General features: G+C 37.9%; 2 protein-coding genes across 6 annotated transcripts in view; both read right to left on the minus strand.

Annotated features, from left to right (window-relative positions):
• Positions 1 to 9,923, minus strand: part of ppip5k1a (diphosphoinositol pentakisphosphate kinase 1a) — a 37,774-nt gene extending 27,851 nt beyond the window's left edge. For all 5 annotated transcript variants that reach the window (XM_079865134.1, XM_079865135.1, XM_079865137.1 and 2 more), the window contains exons 1-6: positions 9,857 to 9,923; positions 4,379 to 4,862; positions 3,186 to 3,381; positions 2,140 to 2,230; positions 1,938 to 2,023; positions 1,291 to 1,445 (exon numbers count right to left, since the gene is read on the minus strand). In XM_079865134.1, the coding sequence (XP_079721260.1) occupies positions 1,291 to 1,445; positions 1,938 to 2,023; positions 2,140 to 2,230; positions 3,186 to 3,381; positions 4,379 to 4,528 (678 nt within the window). In that variant the 5' untranslated portion in view covers positions 4,529 to 4,862; positions 9,857 to 9,923. The remainder of the gene's footprint in view (positions 1 to 1,290; positions 1,446 to 1,937; positions 2,024 to 2,139; positions 2,231 to 3,185; positions 3,382 to 4,378; positions 4,863 to 9,856) is intronic.
• Positions 9,924 to 10,409: 486 nt separating this feature from the next.
• mtfmt (mitochondrial methionyl-tRNA formyltransferase) lies at positions 10,410 to 15,885 on the minus strand. The gene is made up of 9 exons (XM_079866676.1): positions 15,394 to 15,885; positions 15,096 to 15,296; positions 14,832 to 14,954; positions 14,599 to 14,701; positions 13,398 to 13,473; positions 13,179 to 13,270; positions 13,012 to 13,090; positions 12,248 to 12,324; positions 10,410 to 10,775 (listed from the first exon to the last, which is right to left on the minus strand). The coding sequence occupies exons 1-9, from the start codon at positions 15,591 to 15,593 to the stop codon at positions 10,578 to 10,580; spliced, it is 1,149 nt and encodes a 382-aa protein (XP_079722802.1). The 5' UTR covers positions 15,594 to 15,885; the 3' UTR covers positions 10,410 to 10,577.
• Between the last annotated feature and the right edge of the window lie 1,229 nt (positions 15,886 to 17,114).

The raw sequence follows: 17,114 nt of genomic DNA on the forward strand, positions 1-17,114 counted from the left end.
ATATATTGTATACTGATACATTATGTTGTAAAATAAAACGTGAAAATATCCAAGCTTGTGTTAAAGGGGGGGTGAAATGCTATTTCATGCATACTGAGTTTTTTACACTGGTAAAGAGTTGGATTCCCATGCTAAACATGGACAAAGTTTCAAAAACTAAGTTGTACGTTTGAAGGAGTATTTTTGTTCCAAAAATACTCCTTCCAGTTTGTCACAAGTTTCGGAAAGTTTTTTTCGAGTATGGCTCTGTCTTACGTAAGATAGGGCGGAATTTCCTTATATGGGTCCTAAGGGCACTTCTCCGGTAAGATCGCGGCCGCGCGCACACTCGTAGACCAGAGCAAGAGAGTGAAAGCAGTTCGCCATCAAAGCGCCCTGCCCGGCTTTTGGGAAGTCAATGTCACCAAAGAAGTGTGTTTTTGGTTGCCAGGGCAAGACAACCCTGCACAGATTCCCAAAGAACCCAGCGTTAAGGGACCAGTGGATGGAGTTTGTTTTCCTGAGCATAAACGGAGTTGTGTAAAGACTGTTGTTCCCTGCATTTCGACGATGATTGTTTTATAAACAAAGCCCAGATCTACGGATTTGCAGATCGTCTAATGCTTAAGGATCGAGCAGTCACAATGATAAAAATTTGCGGTCGTGCGTTGGAACCGGACGGTGAGTAAAACTGTTTGTTGAACAAATGTCTCTGTGTGTTGTCACTAGCTTGGCGCGTTAGCACAGCTAAGCTTCGCCCACAGGGCCCGCCCCCAGCCGCTCGGTTTTTTCCGGAAAGACTCGGTACAGCCTATCTTTATGTTAAAAATGTAATAAAACAAAATACTTTTTGGAGATATGAAGGATGCAATATTACTCTATAGGTACTCAAGATTAACAGGAGATTGAGTGAAAATGAGCATTTCACCCCCCCTTTAACCACAAACCTTAATTCAGGCATTTAACCAAAAACCCATTGACTTCAGGACAATGGAACTGGAAGTTAAAAAAATGCTGACTCGTTTCCAGGTTTTAGGACTTTCCTGCAGCACGCTATAACTCTGCTTGGTAAATCAGTTGTTTTAAATGAATGAATGAATGAGCTACTAAAACAAACTGAGTAGTGTTACTAGTTGCTCCCCAACATAGACTGTAGGATAAACTCTGCAATTATGTCTTTTTTTAACACAGCTGACGGGGAAGGCTAAAACAAATGTCAGCATGTTCTTCTCCGTTTGCTGTGCTTGTATGACTGAGCGGATGCAGCTCAAGCTCTATGGAATAGATAATAGGCAGCCACTGCAAAAAGACCTTCCTGAAGAGGCGTTGGCTGCCTCCCCCAGCTGAAGTTGGGTAGTAGATGTACACATTATGGTCCTCGGCAGAAACGGGCTTCTCTACGAATGGTTTTAGAAAGACTTCGCCGTTAACTTCAACTTGGTCTTCTCCCTCAACCAGGTTACACTCTGTGTCAAAACAGGAATGAAAAGGCCAGTCAAAACAGAGTTCCAGTGAATAGAAACAATATCTGAGCAGATCGACAGATAACACAGTCATCATCTGAGACAGGACTGTAATGTGGATTTATAGCTGGGTAAATATAGCGCTTTGAGTGTCATTTGTTTTAGAGCAGAATAAATTTATTCAGGTCCTCAGGGAGCTGTCATAGCTGCCAAGAACATAACGGCTCAGTGGATGCCAGATGGTCACATCATGGACTTCAGAGCAATATTTGTATCCTTGGCCTGTGAAACACTTAAAATTGCTCTACATGAGGGACTATATTTACTCAGAGACTAAAATAAATCAGTGCAGAGACAAAGCAGGACACTTTGCTAATATTTCTACTTCACTGTTGGATCATGAAGAAATAAGCAAGCAAATAACAAAAGATAACTCTTTAAAAAGAAATCAGGAAAACAAAACTTTAGATCCTCAAAAAAAAAGCTTTGACTGACCATCAGGTTTGTCAGGGTCGCGGTTTAAAACGGCATAGCGTGGCAGATCTATCCCCTCCTCCTGCAGGATACGATACACCTCCCTCCTAAAATATTATTAACAAAGGACAGAAAAAGCCTTATTCGGGTATCATACAGGATGCTGAAATGTATGCAAATATGAGATATGCAAAACTGTGGTTAATGAAAAATATGGTTATACCTATCCTGTATGTAATACTGCATATTAAGATCATTGATGAGCAGCGGGTTACGGAGCTTTGCGTAACTCACTGCCTTATCCAGGGGGAAGCCTAATTCAAGAGAAAATATTACTGTTGGTATTATGGGCATGCGAATATAAAAATGACTTGTCAAAGACACAACACACTGGTAAACAAATGTGTATATATTTATATACCAAAGAACTAGACTTAATATGTGGTCACAATTTCTGATGTTTTGCTAATTTTTGTGGGCGGATTCCAGTCAATTTAATAGGAATCAAAAATGATATCTGGAATTTCTTATGAGGGCGGAAGATTTGACTTATACGGCACATTGCTACACTATTGACAACGGACCTTTTTGTATGCAAAAATTCGCTAATGTGATCGCACATTTTTTGTATTGACAACAGAGCTTTTTGTATGCAAAAATTCACTAGTGACCTCACATTTTTTGTCTCATTAGATTAGCTAATGATGCAATAACGTTAGGTAACTGAACAGGAGACCCCTTCAAAAAAGTTGCTTCATTGAGTGGTTAAAGGGATGGTTCGGAGTAATTTCAACCTAGGGTCCTTTGCACCATGACCTCGAACCAAACACACCCCCAGAAGCTTTTTTTCCCTTGGTTGAACATTATTAAAGTTAGAGTTTATTTAGAGATATCAGCCGAATGGCTTAGTGCAGGCGCTAACAGATACAAGGATGTATCTTGTAAATTACCCCGGTAGCAGTAGCATAAGCCATCAGGCAAGTGTTATTTAAATAAACTCCTGATGTACTTACAAACTTTGCAATGCCTTGTTTTATGAGTACAGAACCTATTTGTACTACCGTAGAAGTTTGGTACCATTCTGGGCATTATTAGTGGGGTAATTTATGAGATACAACCTTGGATCCATTAGCGCCTGCACTAAGCCATTGGCTCGAGGTCATGGTGCAAAGGACCCTAGGTTGAAATTACTCCGAACCATTCCTTTGATACTTCAGTGGAGAAACCTTATCTACAACCAGCTCAAAAGGGCACAGACACAAAACATACCTTTAGAGTGAAATGAGATCAGGCAGTCACAGAGTGGCCACTTTTCCACCGGCTCATTGAGTATGACGTCCTCGGGAAAGATGACCACTGTGATGTACTCAAACTTGCAAAGACGTTCCAAGATCTGAGTCATGGGTTTGGACTTAGATTTCTTCATCATACAGCAAATCCCCACCACGATCTGACACTCTGGAGGCTAAAAAAAAACAAAACAAGGATTTAAATGAGATATACATCTACCTAAACATACTTCGTTATATGTACTGACGTTAGAAAAAAACTAAATTGTTTTCAAAAGTTCATAAATAATTACAGGAATTACTTGAAACATACTGAAAAAAAAAAAAAAACTCTGAAATATACAAAAATGTAAAATACTAAAACATAAAATTTTAAAATTATTAAAAAAAGAAATCAGGCTTCTAAAGCAATATAGGCCTACTTAATGTGGTAAAAGGAAGCAGTTCTTTTTAAACAGTAAAAATAGAAAGGAGTAAAAAATGTTTTAAAGAAATTAATACATTATTCAGCAAGGATGCTTTCACTTGATCTAAAGGATGCATTAACTTAATTTCTATTCCAAACCCCCAGTTATTTTAAATTATAATGATATTTTATAATATTACAGTTTTATCTATATTTTTGATAAATGAAGCCTTGGTGAGTATAAGAGTTCAATTCAAAAAAAAAAAAAAAAAAATCCAACCAACCCCATACTTGCACATTCGAAAAGAATAGCTAACTTTTTGCGTTGCAAAATAAGGTGGACATGGAAGCATGTTTCCACTTCAGAATAAAAAGTAAAACAGGTAACTGAGATGGTGCAAAATAAGAAATGAGAAAAAAAAACACTTTCATAGTTCTTCACACAAAAAGATAGCCCAAGTTTTGGGGCAAAAATCTGAAAAATGTCCTCAGATAAGCATGTACATGTGGTAACATCTTAAAAAAGGGATACTTTCAGTAAACTCTAGTCTACATTTTATTTCAGTTGGTAATGGGGAACCAAAGATCAAATATTTGATGTCCGATGTGTTGCTACCATAATTCCTGCTTCTATGGCTAAGAGTCTTTAAAGAAGTCTTTAATGTTACATAGAAAATATGCTTTTGTTCTCAAACTATTAAATCCCCAGGTACATGAAGGCAAAACCTCTCCATTAGACCAGACACTCAGTTGAAAACCATCCGTACCAAATCATCCTCCAGGTCGTCTTCGTACAGATCCATGTCTGTCCTCATGCTGGCGTAGTCGTCCAGGCCTTCGCTCTCATCCTCCGCGCAGCCCACGAAGAATCTGGGAGCGCTGCGCTGGCTCTCACCGGGGCTGCTGGGCTCTGACATTACAGTCCACAGCGGCAGCGACCCTCTGCTTCCTGCCGCGCCATCTCACGCCAACACGCAGAGCTGGAGGGGTGCGCGGCCAGACCAGCTCCGTCCCCAGCCTGCAGGAGCAGTGGTGGTGTCACCGGCAGAGTGTGTGAGTGTGAGTTAGTGAGGTGGAGGGGAGGCTGAATGAGGCCTGCCAAAGTGCACGTAAATAGTTATAGGGAAGGATGTGAAGTGATGGACTGATAACACAAATTCATTCTTCCTAATGTTGATGTTTTTCAGAGATCTTTGAGAAGGGATCTTTCTCTATGTGTCTCCATGCTTATGAAATACAGCATCCTCTTTCCTACAAAAATAAACAAACAAACAGGCTTGATCAATAAGTGATCCAGTCATTTGGTGCACACATAAAATCTCTGTGAGAGGGCTGATGTTTGTATTAGCTCAAAGTCGATTGTATGATGGTCACCACAATTACAGGGATAGTTCACCCGAAAATTTAAAATTCTGTTTTTTTTTTTTTTTGCACAATTATAGAACAAGTACAAAACATCTGTTACCATCTCTGAAAACAACCACCACAAGTAAAAGAAAAATTCAATAAAATACTACAAAATAAAAGAGTATTTAAGAATAAATATAATAGAATAATAATAATGATTATTATCATTATATTTCACAGAAAACCTTTATTTTACAGAAAACTACAGAGTGACCTGTTAACATGTAGGGGGCCAATAACTATAAATCATAAGAAAGGTCTAAGGTTTTATTATAAATATAAAATTACTGTAATGATAAAAATCTGCGAAATCTAATGCATCCACCGAGAGAGAAAAAACTACAATGTACACTTCTCTACATTTGAGAAAACTTATGGATTCGCACATCATTTCTTTCTTTACTATTTTTTTTTACCCAAAATAAGGTGTTTTTATAATTAGTAAGTACACAGTAATGTAATGCCTGTTTCATTCATACTCGTAGCCGGAGGGAAAGTCCACAAATGAGACTCGCATGCCTGGTTTCACAGACAAGGCTTAAGCTAGTCCTAGACTAAAATGCATGTTTGAACTGTCTGAACTGAAAGCAACTTGCAATGACGTATCTTAAAATATGTCAGTGCCATTGTTTTGTCTCAAGATGCACACCATTAATGTTCTTTTTCAAAGGCATGTTTAAAAAAGCTACTTAAATGTCCTAATTGAACTAAGGCCTGATCCTGGTTTAATCTAAACCCTGTCTGTGAAACCAACCCAGGGCCAGTTGCATAAATAAACATAAACACTCACTTAAGACTGTCTTAAGAACTAGTCTGACCACCAAGCGAGCGGGGGTTCAATCTTCAGCTGGCTGGCAGGAGCCGCCACTGGCATATCACATGACCAGTCATGTGTAGAGCTGAACTGCGAGTAGAAAGTGTTGTCTGTCACTCTCGCTGTAAGGAAATACATAGTTTTCCTTTTATGAATGTAATCTCATGCATTTATTCTTAAGTATTATTGATGTTTTTGGGCCAGTTATCCCAAATTAAACCAGTCAAATGGCCGTGATCAGACTGGCATCTTACTGACGCTTTGCTGGACGCTCAATCCAGTCAGCGCGGCTGAACTGCGAGTATAACGCGTTGTCTGTCACTCTCGCTGTAAGGAAATACATTGTTTTCTTTTTATGAATGTAATCTCACGAATCTATTATTTTGTATGATTGATGTTTTAGATAATTTTATCCCAATTAAAGCAGTCAAATGGCCCTGATCACGACTGGTTGCTTACTGTCGTTACTGTTGCCTGCCTCTCATTCTAAGAAAATTAATCTAATTTGTATTGACACTGTCGTGAGTTGTGACGATTTTAATCGTTGTGTAAAAAGTTGTGTAATAATGTAGATGCAGAGTAGCCTATTAAAACGTGAATAATCCCAATAACATGAATCTTTGTCATTGTTTTGAGCATTTTCTTACAGCGAGAGTGACAGACAACGCATTATACTCGCAGTTCAGCCGCGGGTGACTAGATTGAGCGTCCAGCAAAGCGTCAGTAAGCTGCCAGTCTGATCACGGCCATGTTTAATAATTAATAAAATTCTCTAAAACGCCAATCATGCAAAAGAACATAATCATATCAGTAACAGATGCATAATAAATTAGCTAGAGAGGAAGGAACACAAAACACAAAAAGTGCTAAAAATCAATGGTTTCTGAAACTTCCCAAAGGCAGACTGCCAGACAACTAGCCAGCCACTGACAGGTCACGTGATATGCCAGAATAAGACTAGCAGCTGGCAGGTCACGTGATATGCCAGTGTTAGCTCCTGCCAGCCATCTGAAGATTGAACCCCTGCTGTGGAACAAGCAGTTAATTAGGGCTAATCAGTCTAACTTTTCAGATTCAAATTAGACCAATCTACCTTTTTCTGTAACTGAAAAGTTAAGACCTGGGTTTCGAAGAAAAAAATTAGATGACTAACTAATGATGATAAGTCTAAACAGTTTATGCAACCGGCCTCAGACCATAAAGTCATAAAACTTATGACATTCCAGGAAATCCTTTTTATGGACAAAGGCATCAAGCTATTGCTGCAGCAGCAGCTGAATAAAACGCAGATAGAGACGTTTTGACAGATGATACATGAAGACAATAAACATACAATTGCGGCAACATATGGTTTATCTGTGTTCTTCTTCTTCTAGACATTTTGGGTATTTTCATTAAGAATAAAGCATATTTATCGATCCGCTCTGATCCTAGTGCTGCACTTTCACCATGAAACACGCTGTGCATATATTTCTTTATTTAAACAATTACAGCCTTACGGTTTAATTTCGGTTAATCGTACAGCCCTAGATGAACCTCATACACAAACACAAAAACAAGCAGCTCGGTCTTATACAATTGTATCGCAGGCGTGCTACTGTGGTAAATTTATTCATCACCCAAAACATTTGTTTAGTAACATGTGCGACATATGTTGCACTGCACAGCCCTGATATGAATAGAGCGGTTTAATCCAAGTCTTCCGAAGAGACATGATCACTTTAATTGACGGTAACTAAAACAAGTAAATGTCATTCTGCCGTTAAGTGCGTAAACTACACCATTTACATAATGCTCCAGCAGACAGCGAAATGTGTCACTATAGGTAATTGAAGGTGCTACAACATACTGCAACATGATCTGTAACAATAGGCTTGTTCGATTTGAACCGGTGTTGTGCTGAATTTCGACCCCCTGCCAAATGATTACCCCCCTCGTTGAAGTCAGTACCTGATTGCCTAATCCTAACCCCACCCCTAATCCTAACCCCTCCCCCACAACTAATCCTAAACCTACCAATACTAGGGAGGGAATAATTTGGCGGGTCGAAATTCGGCACAACACCTGTTCAAGTCGAACAAGCCTAACGTCAGTGGCACATGACACAATCCATCGGCACTTGTCATAAGTTTTAGTGGCACGTGACAATGACAACCGGATGTGTCACCGGATGTGCCACTAATCATAGCGGCCAATATGTATAATCATATGTGCCAATGGCTTCTGTGCATAAGATTCCACGCCACTTAAAGCTACACTGTGTAATTTTTTAAGTTGATTCTTAGCAAAAAACACTTTGTTCTTTCAAAATGATATGTGCTCATTAATGTGTAATTACTTCTACCAACTAATCAAGTATTCTCGTAAGCGTAAAATCTGCCATTTAGAATACATACGAGCGAGACGCTCGAATGGCGGCAGCCATGTTGCACCTCCATCTTGAAAATACATTAGCCAAAGAGGGACATACCTGGAAATTAAAGCTTCGCCTTTCGCGTTTTTACACTCAGTGGCACCGTGACGAATTCGAGGGGGAGATTACTCGCGACTGCCGGCAGATTTGAAATAATACGGCCACCTACACCCTCGGAATGGGAGGGGCTAGAAAGTAATATTCAGTTGGGAGTCATAAACAATTTCACCGCTAGATGGAAGAAAATCCTACACAGTGTAGCTTTAATGTTAATACCGCCTCTCTGATTGGTTACATTTAACTACCCATTAGCAGGTTTTGACTCATATATGAACTGGATTTTTTTAATATTCAAAACAACAGCACTTCTGCCTGTGTCATATTGCTTAATTATCATGTTACATCTCCTGCCCTCACGTCAGCAGATTCTTCAGTCCAGACTAACCACAGAGCTCTGTTCTCAGATATTTTAAATACATTTGTGCCACTGTAACCAACCACACTGCAAAATCAACCCTTCACGTCAGCTGATTGTCAAACATCTACACTGAATAATATAAAATAATCTTTAAACTGGTTAAAGAGACACCCCCACACCCCAGTCTCATTTGACTAAAATGCTTTCAAGTCATACATTTTTTAACTGAATCAACTAGGTAACATGATGAAGGTGGTAGCAAGCCTGAACAATTCAGAACGGTTGAATAATCCTGTAAAATAGTTAGATCTAATAACTTAAGTACAATAAATGTGCAGGAAACCTCATAACAACACACTTTAAGACTACAAGATTCAGAATAGTTTGAAAAAGCTTCCAATTTTCCAAAGGCATGCATCAAGATACTTGGGAATATAAATGAATCGATTGTCCAGTTTGAATCCATTCTTGCCATACATTTTATTTTGGGTAAAGCTGGTTCCATACTTAACACGATTATCCATCAGCTGCGCAACGTATTAGACGTTCAGAATCCCCTATTTAACCTACACCTGTTCAATTGCTCGAGGAATTCTAACACAACTTGGCCATAAGCTCTGCATAAGCTGTTTTTCTACAGAACATATCCTATATGCTATCTACAACTATTGATTACTAAAGGTTTACACGTATGTTGATCGGTTTATGGGGAAGGTCAAAGTCTATGGAACTTCACATTACACATAAAGCGTGTTTTGCTAATATCTGAAAACATAGTATTACACATGTATAACAGTGACAGCCCAGTCTACGTATCAGGTTACTAGGTAACGGTTTCAAAGCTGTATACCAATGAACATTGCAATGAATTTCCCATTAAAATGACATGAGCGAACAAACATAACATAACATAGAATTACAGCGTAATGAAACCCCAAGCAGAACAACGGGGGGGAAATACACTTTATATATTTTCTTAAAGGTTTCCATTTATAAATATGTAAGAGAAGACGTAAGTAGGTTGTGTGGGCTCGCTAGCTAGCAACACGGCTATTCGTTAGCTCAACGTAAACAAGACACTTCAGCTATTGTGAAAATTGAATGACAATGGAAGCTAATTTTCGGCTACATTAAAGCTCTTTAGTTTCATGCAATAATGCGGACATAAACGGCATTTTCCAGTGATGACTTACTACGTGAAATGCGAGGCGGTGTTGATGGTTTCACAGCTGTCCTCGGATTTGACAGGTTGTAAATGAAACCGAACTTTACTTCGGACGCAAAAATAAACAAATGCTTTCAGCCAATGAGAGAGCAGGATTTGCAAACAGACCTCAGTGCTTTACGTGTGAGGCGATAAAAGGGCGGGACTTACGTGGTGGCAGCAGCGGGACTTCACTGCGCCTTAAGTTTTGGAATAGGGATAGTTCACCCAATTTTTTTTTTTTTTTACATTCTGTCATCATTTACTCACCCTCAAGTTGTTCCAAACCTCTATGAGTTTCTTTCATTTGTTGAACACAAAATAAGTTATTTTGAAGAATGTCGGAAACCAGAAGGTTGACGGTAGCCATTGACTTCCATAGTATTTTTTTCCCTACTATATGGAAGTCAATAGTGACCGTCAACTATCTGGTTACCATAATTATTCAAAATATCTTCTATCTAGTATTTTAGGTCAAAAACTATCATAAAAAAATTCTTGTGTAGCTGGTCAGTGAATATGAATCAATTAGAACAACCATTCAATTTAACATCTCAAAAATAATTTTATTGTATTCACATTAGTTCACGTCACGACCTGCAAACATACTAAATGCAACATTGTCTTAAAACAGACAAAAATGTTTTCAATGACATTACAGTGCTGTTTATATGCGATTATTCATTCCGTGATTGCAATAAAGCCAAGCTTCAAAGAGAAGTGTTATTCTGCAGAAGCATATTATTGTCCTGTCCTCCTGGCAAACGAGTGTCTTTATAACTCTGGAACAGACAGGTGTTTGAGGAGGGAGATTTCCTCAGCACGCTCTGATGTAGATATCCATTAAAAAAATCTGATGCTGACAGCCTTTTCTTGAACTTTACAGCTTTGAATCCAACCCAGCCATCCTAAAAATGATGTGAAGAAAAAGACAGACAGACAACAAAGAGTTAATTGTTACATAATGTCAACCTAACAGTAAAATGTGGGCAAACCTATGCCTGGTTGAATGGTTACACTGTTCTTTTGATATAACGATTGATTGTACAATTTAGAACTGAATATAGTAAAATACAGTGTAACGTAATTTGGTAAAGTGTTTTTATTGTTAACTAAAGGTAAAACCAATGCAAAATAATTTTTGATCGTTGAAATAATATATATATATTAGATACAAAAAAACGTGGCTTTGAGCACTATTACTAACTGTAAATAAGTTTTGTTCAATTACTAAAAAAATTAAAAAATAAATGGCAATATTAAAAACAAAAAATGAAAAGCACATAACATTTCAAAAACTCAAACTAAAACTGATTAACTAATTTAGTTATTTAGTCAATTCTTCATTTATTAATAAACACTATAATAGTATATAAATACTATTGTTATACTAAAACACTGGGTACATCACACTTATATAGTATCATTTATTGTAGCTTGGGGAAAAAAGCATGGGCTCCAGCCCATGATCCAAGCATCTTCCACCTATATACTCAGCAGTATAAAGCTGTTTACTTGGCCTCCCTCATGACAAGGTCTGGTTGTCTCCCCAACCCAGTTGTCTCCAGTTGACAACAGCCTTGATTATATACAGTTATAAATCTGAATTTTAACTGTATGTGTCCACTGGCACAGACGAAGTGCATCACGAGTGGTGCACTGCTTTCAAAGTAATTTTCTATGGAAACTGGACAAAAGGGGATTGAGAGCAGAACAATGTGATCATTAAAAAGATGGGAAAAGCTTAAGGGGAAAAACTCGATGTACATTCTATATCCACATCAGCAAAGTGATCTATACTCAGAACTATATAAAAGTGCTATATAAAAGAACTATATAAAAGTGATACTATACTCAGTTTGAGGTACATTATAAGATTTGCATAAGACGGTGCATACATTAGCCGAGCACTAACGTGAATGACTGATGTAACAAAACAAATCTTGCTCCATTCTTTATCTTTACTCAAAGTAGAAAGAACGACAGACGATCTGCATTAATAGATGCAGTTTTAGGTAATAGTGGCCCTCAGCTGACTAGCAGAAGTATTTCAGTAAGACAGTAATAATGTGAGTTAGCCAGTTAGCTGGAAACGTACACAATAAAAAACAGTAAACTAAGTATTTTGCACATAGAAAATATATACATCAATAATTATTCATATTTACAGGTTGTGATTCTGAGGAGCAAGCAAATAAGTCCAAATAAATTGGGTACTGACCCATCTTTCTGGAGCAAACGTTTTGCTAATCCACGCGTTGAACTAAAATGAACTAAAATATTCGAAAAACCATAATAGGGGCACTTTAAGTGTATTTCTTCTGTGCCAGTGGACACCTGTGTGTGTGTGTGGTAACATTTCCAAACTCCATGTGCATACCTTGCAGCGAACGAGTAGGATATTGGATTCTTTCTGATAATGGACAGACCCTGGTACTGCAGATAAACATGGAGCAGCTGCAAAGAAAGGTGAAAGAAAGTGTGATCACTTACATTACTCTTTCCAGTAGTAGACAAACAGTTAGTTATGGCGTTTTCAGACCTGTAGATTGTTTTCTTTGTTCCGAAACAGGGACTTAAATTGCTACAATGTCTCATTATCTCCTTGGTTTAATTTCGATTTTGGAAGGCAACAGCGTACCCAAAATGTGTTCGTGCAAGTCACATGTGCGTAAAACCTCTCATTGGTGCATGTGCACCTGTTCATGTTCCGGAATTATGCTCATAGTGTTCATCCATCAAGATACATATAAATTAAATTACATAAATTATTAACAGTACCGCTGTTTTGGAGGAGAACAATGACATTTTAAGACGAAGAGGTTCTTGGTTTTCAATTGCAAAAAGTAATTAATATACAACTTGGTTTGTTGGTCTGATGGGTAAGATTGCTTTCTCACCACAAGAGAACCGCTGCAGAGTTTTCAATCTGGCCAAGACCAACTCATTCAGACAATCCTGGACCAATTATTTTAGTGCGTATCTGAATGCAACTGTCGTGTCCATACAGCATATACCTAAACGAACCGAAATAAGGGAGAAAACGTGCCATATTTCCAAAACAAAACCTCTAAATGAGCCAGGTGTGAAAACGCACAGTCACGGCCAAGACTACAAAATCATCAAATAAGCAACTCTGGTTACCTGTAAACAACACGTTGCATTTGCCAACAAAGTCTAGAAGTTTGACGGGATTGCCCATCCACATTGTTTTCAAAGGAATCTGATAGAGGGAAAAAAAAACAATGTTTAACGTTTATTAAAGCAACTGATGTAAATGTATATGTTTCTTAGGATCACTTTAATCCTACCCGATATCCAATAGCTCGAAACAGCCGATCAATGTAGTCACAGCTGTGCTCTTCCCATATTATCCAGGCCATTCTGGAACTGATTTTGGGGGCTAAGGACAGTAATATAGATGGTTGTTTCATGCATTTCATTTGTTTTAACATTACTCACACAGTGATCTTAGTGCTTTAGAATTTGCTGACGCTCTGTTTTGGACATTGCCTTTTAAACACACTTACCAAACGATGCCCCCTCCTTAGGTTGCTCCTTTCTGTTTGCTATCCTTTCTGGAAGATGTTTTAGAGTGTCCATCAACTGTTGATTTAAATATGAGACCGAAGTTTTAAAAGTATTTATGTGAATCAATGCCAAACAGTGTTATTGTTGCAAAAGCAGAGTGAATAACCAAATCTCATGGCAAACTGTAAATAAGTTTATCATTCCTGCAGCTAAAACAGTAGAGCATAAAGCTAGCAGAGTTGTTTCCACGGAAATGCAAAAACTGATATATAAATGCAATGTACACTACCGTTCAAAAGTTTTGGGTCTGAAATAAGTCACGTATGCTCACCAAGGCTGAATATAATTAATCATAAATACAGTAATCAACAGACAATATTGTGAAATATTATTACAATTTAAAATATGTGACCCTGGATCACAAAACCAGTCACATGACGTCGCACGGGTATGTTTGTGGCAATAGCCAATATACCCAATTGCATGGGTCAAAATGATAGATTTTTCTTTTATGCCAAAAATCATTAGGATATTAAGTAAAGATCATGTTCCATGAAGATATTTAGTAAATTTCCTACCGTAAATATATAAAACATTTATTTGTGTGAGTGAATGCAGCACAATCGCCAACATAAATGGACAACTTTAAAGGCGATTTTCTCAATGTTTAGATTTTTTTGCACCCTCAGATTCCAGATTTTCAAACAGTTGTATCTCGACCAAATATTGTCCTATCCTAACAAACCAGACATCAATGGAAAGCTTATTTATTCAACTTTCAGATGTATAAATCTCAATTTCAGAAAATTTACCCATGTGACTGGTTTTTGTGGTCCAGGGTCACATATGTTTGCAATTTGAATATATTGTAAAATGTAATTTTGTGATGGCAGAGCAACATTTATAATAGCCATTACTCCAGTCTTCAGAGTCACATGACATGATCCTTCAAAAATCATTTTAATATGCTGATTTGCTCTTTTCAGAATTGTTTGATGAATAGAAAGTTCAAAAGAACAGCATTTTGTAGAAATATTTTGTAGCATTATAAATCTATTTACTGTCACTTTTGATCAATTTATTGGGTCTTTGCTGAATAAAGATATTTTTAATCTTGATGAACACAAATTATACTTCTACTATATACTTTAATATATTTTTAATTACGGAAACTAAAATACGTTAAGCGGTGGAAATTACCATTCTGGAGCCCACAACCGCCAAAGTAGCTCCAAGCTCATCCGCAGTGCAGTTCTTTGGAATCTCATACAGCTCTTGCTGAAGAATAGGGCCCACATCAAATCTGATATGAAATAAAAGCCATAAAATAAAAGACTTGATAGTTGGAAAAGAAATATACAGAAATATTAAGCATTTTTTGTGTAACTTTCTTTTTTGTCCTGCCATGAACAATTATTGCACATGGTATTTACCTCTTAGGTCTTATTTGCATGATAGTCACTCCTGTGACACTGTCACCATGTAAAATCGTATGAAAGACTGGAGCAGGTCCCCGCCAGCGTGGCAACAGACTAGGGTGCACATTCAGGATCCCACTGAGGAAAAAACAACAACAACAAACATAAATTATCATGTATTATGAGCTTAGACCATGCTGTTAAAACAGCACACAATGACTACAGACAATCCAACCATTCGATTAAGTCATGCGCTTTCCCTGAATCCTCATTACTTACTGTGGCATTTTGTTGATGACGTTCTCCTTGATTAAACAGCCAAATGACACCACCACACCAACATCAAACTGGGCGCTGAAGTCCACATCTGGCCATTGGTGAAGTGGAAGTCTGTTCTGCTCTGCATACTTTCTGACAGGAGTATCTCTGGACAGCGTCACCACCTCAAGTGAATCTATGATTTCAGCTTTTGAGTCATCTCTAAAAAAAAAAGAAAAGCAAACTAATAACATAAATAATGCAATAGGGTTATTAGCAAAAAAAGCAATGCAATAAAAAAAAACCTGGACATCATTACCGAGACACATGAAGCCGTTTCAATGATTCCAGTGCAAAATCATCACTTCCAAAAAACAATACTCTCCAGGGTGGTTTTGAAGCAGACTGTATTTGAGTTACAAAAGACTCGTTTCTAAGACGTGTGATGCAGTTGCTACAAAGTCCTTGAGACAGCAAACGTCCCCGATCAATGACTTTTAAATAGCTTAGGCTCCACATACTCTGATATAAGTTTTCATAAATGACTAAACATATCTTTAACAGCTAGCAAAATACGAAACCATCACTCCTCTACGGATAAGCACGCAGTAGTCATACGAGTCATCCTAACATTTAATGCAAACTTCAGTCGAGATAGTCATTTCCCACAATAACGTGTCCTAATTATGTTTATAATACTAATACGTTTTCGCAAACCAGTAGATGACAGTTAACGTTACAAGGTTACTGTAAAGCGCTACACACAGGCGTATGTGTGCGTCGCCATGTTGACGTTAACGTCATTTCCGCTACGGTTTAAAAAGACATATATATTGTGCGTTTATGAAAGGTATTTTAATTACAACATTTGCGTAACTAGCGATTTTTTTGTATTTCAAAAGAAAAAAACAAACAAAAAAAACAGACTGTGTATATAAAGTTGTTATTGTTCTTTCGTGATGCGCGTTTTTTTATTAATGCCCAAAAAATGAAAATGAAATACATAACAGGAACAATAGCTAGGATGCAATTCATGAAAATTGGGCACTTCTGGAAAAGTTTTTGATTTTTGGCAGGGTGTTAGCCTGGTAATACCAAACTCTGCTACTTCGCTCCAGCCTCACACTGGAATCAGTGCACATGCGAGTTCTCAAACGCTGGACTGTACTCATGTATAGTAAGAACTGCGGTGTCAAGTCAGTCAATGAAGCCCGGAAGCTTCTTTTCACTCATGTCCTCAAGTCCCTGGATTCAATCCCCCCGACCCAGCATGCCTTATTCCAGCATGGGAAGCGTGCCCTGCACACTGCACCTTTTGTCTGGAAGCAGTCCCTCTCCAAAACTCCAGAGATACCAGACCCCAGTGAGTGGGGTTGGGAATGGAATGACAGAACCAAAGTCTGGGTGCCATGTTGGACAGATCTGGAAGATGTCAGCAAGGGATGCTCACTCCTCCTCAACTGTGGCTGTGTGGTTGCCTGTAAGGGCAACTGTAAGTGCCACCGAGCTGGACTTCGCTGCACCACATTGTGCAAGTGTGAGGGAGGCTGTACTAATAATGATGAAGAGTGAAACAATTTTTTTTTTTTTATAAATACATGATGTTTAAGTATGTATTGTTTTGTGTGTGTGTGTGTGTGTGTGTGTGTGTGTGTGTGTGTGTGTGTGTGTGTGTGTGTGTGTTATTTGACTAAAATGTAATATTGATCCTTAACATGGTGAAAAGCCTAATATAACTTTTCACTGTGGCATAGTTCTGAAGTTGTGTTAATTTAAAGCCTCAACAATGGTCCTTTTGGTCACAACATGTGATTTTTGACACTATAGTGATAGTGACCTGTCCAATCAACAAAGAAAAGCATACCTTGGAGGTAAAAATATGGGTCTAGGGCCCTGAGTAATATTTCAGTGTGACTTCTTCTGAGATATTGACAGTTTATTTGAGCTAAATTTGACTATGATAATAGATTTAACATGGAAATTTACTTAAAATAAGAAGAATATATCAGAATTGGATTCCTTGTATCAAACAAAGTAGAA

The sequence above is a fragment of the Squalius cephalus genome (assembly GCF_949319135.1).
Source record: "Squalius cephalus genome assembly, chromosome: 3".
In the NCBI taxonomy this organism is placed as follows: Eukaryota; Metazoa; Chordata; class Actinopteri; order Cypriniformes; family Leuciscidae; genus Squalius; species Squalius cephalus.

Coding starts and splice junctions, on each gene's coding strand:
- mtfmt (XM_079866676.1), bottom strand. CDS start 15,593: ATGTGGAGCCTAAGCTATTTAAAAGTCATTGATCGGGGACGTTTGCTG. Junction 13,474..14,598: donor CGGTTGTGGGCTCCAGAATG/GTAATTTCCACC, acceptor TTAAATCAACAG/TTGATGGACACTCTAAAACA. Junction 12,325..13,011: donor ATGCAACGTGTTGTTTACAG/GTAACCAGAGTT, acceptor CTTTCTTTGCAG/CTGCTCCATGTTTATCTGCA.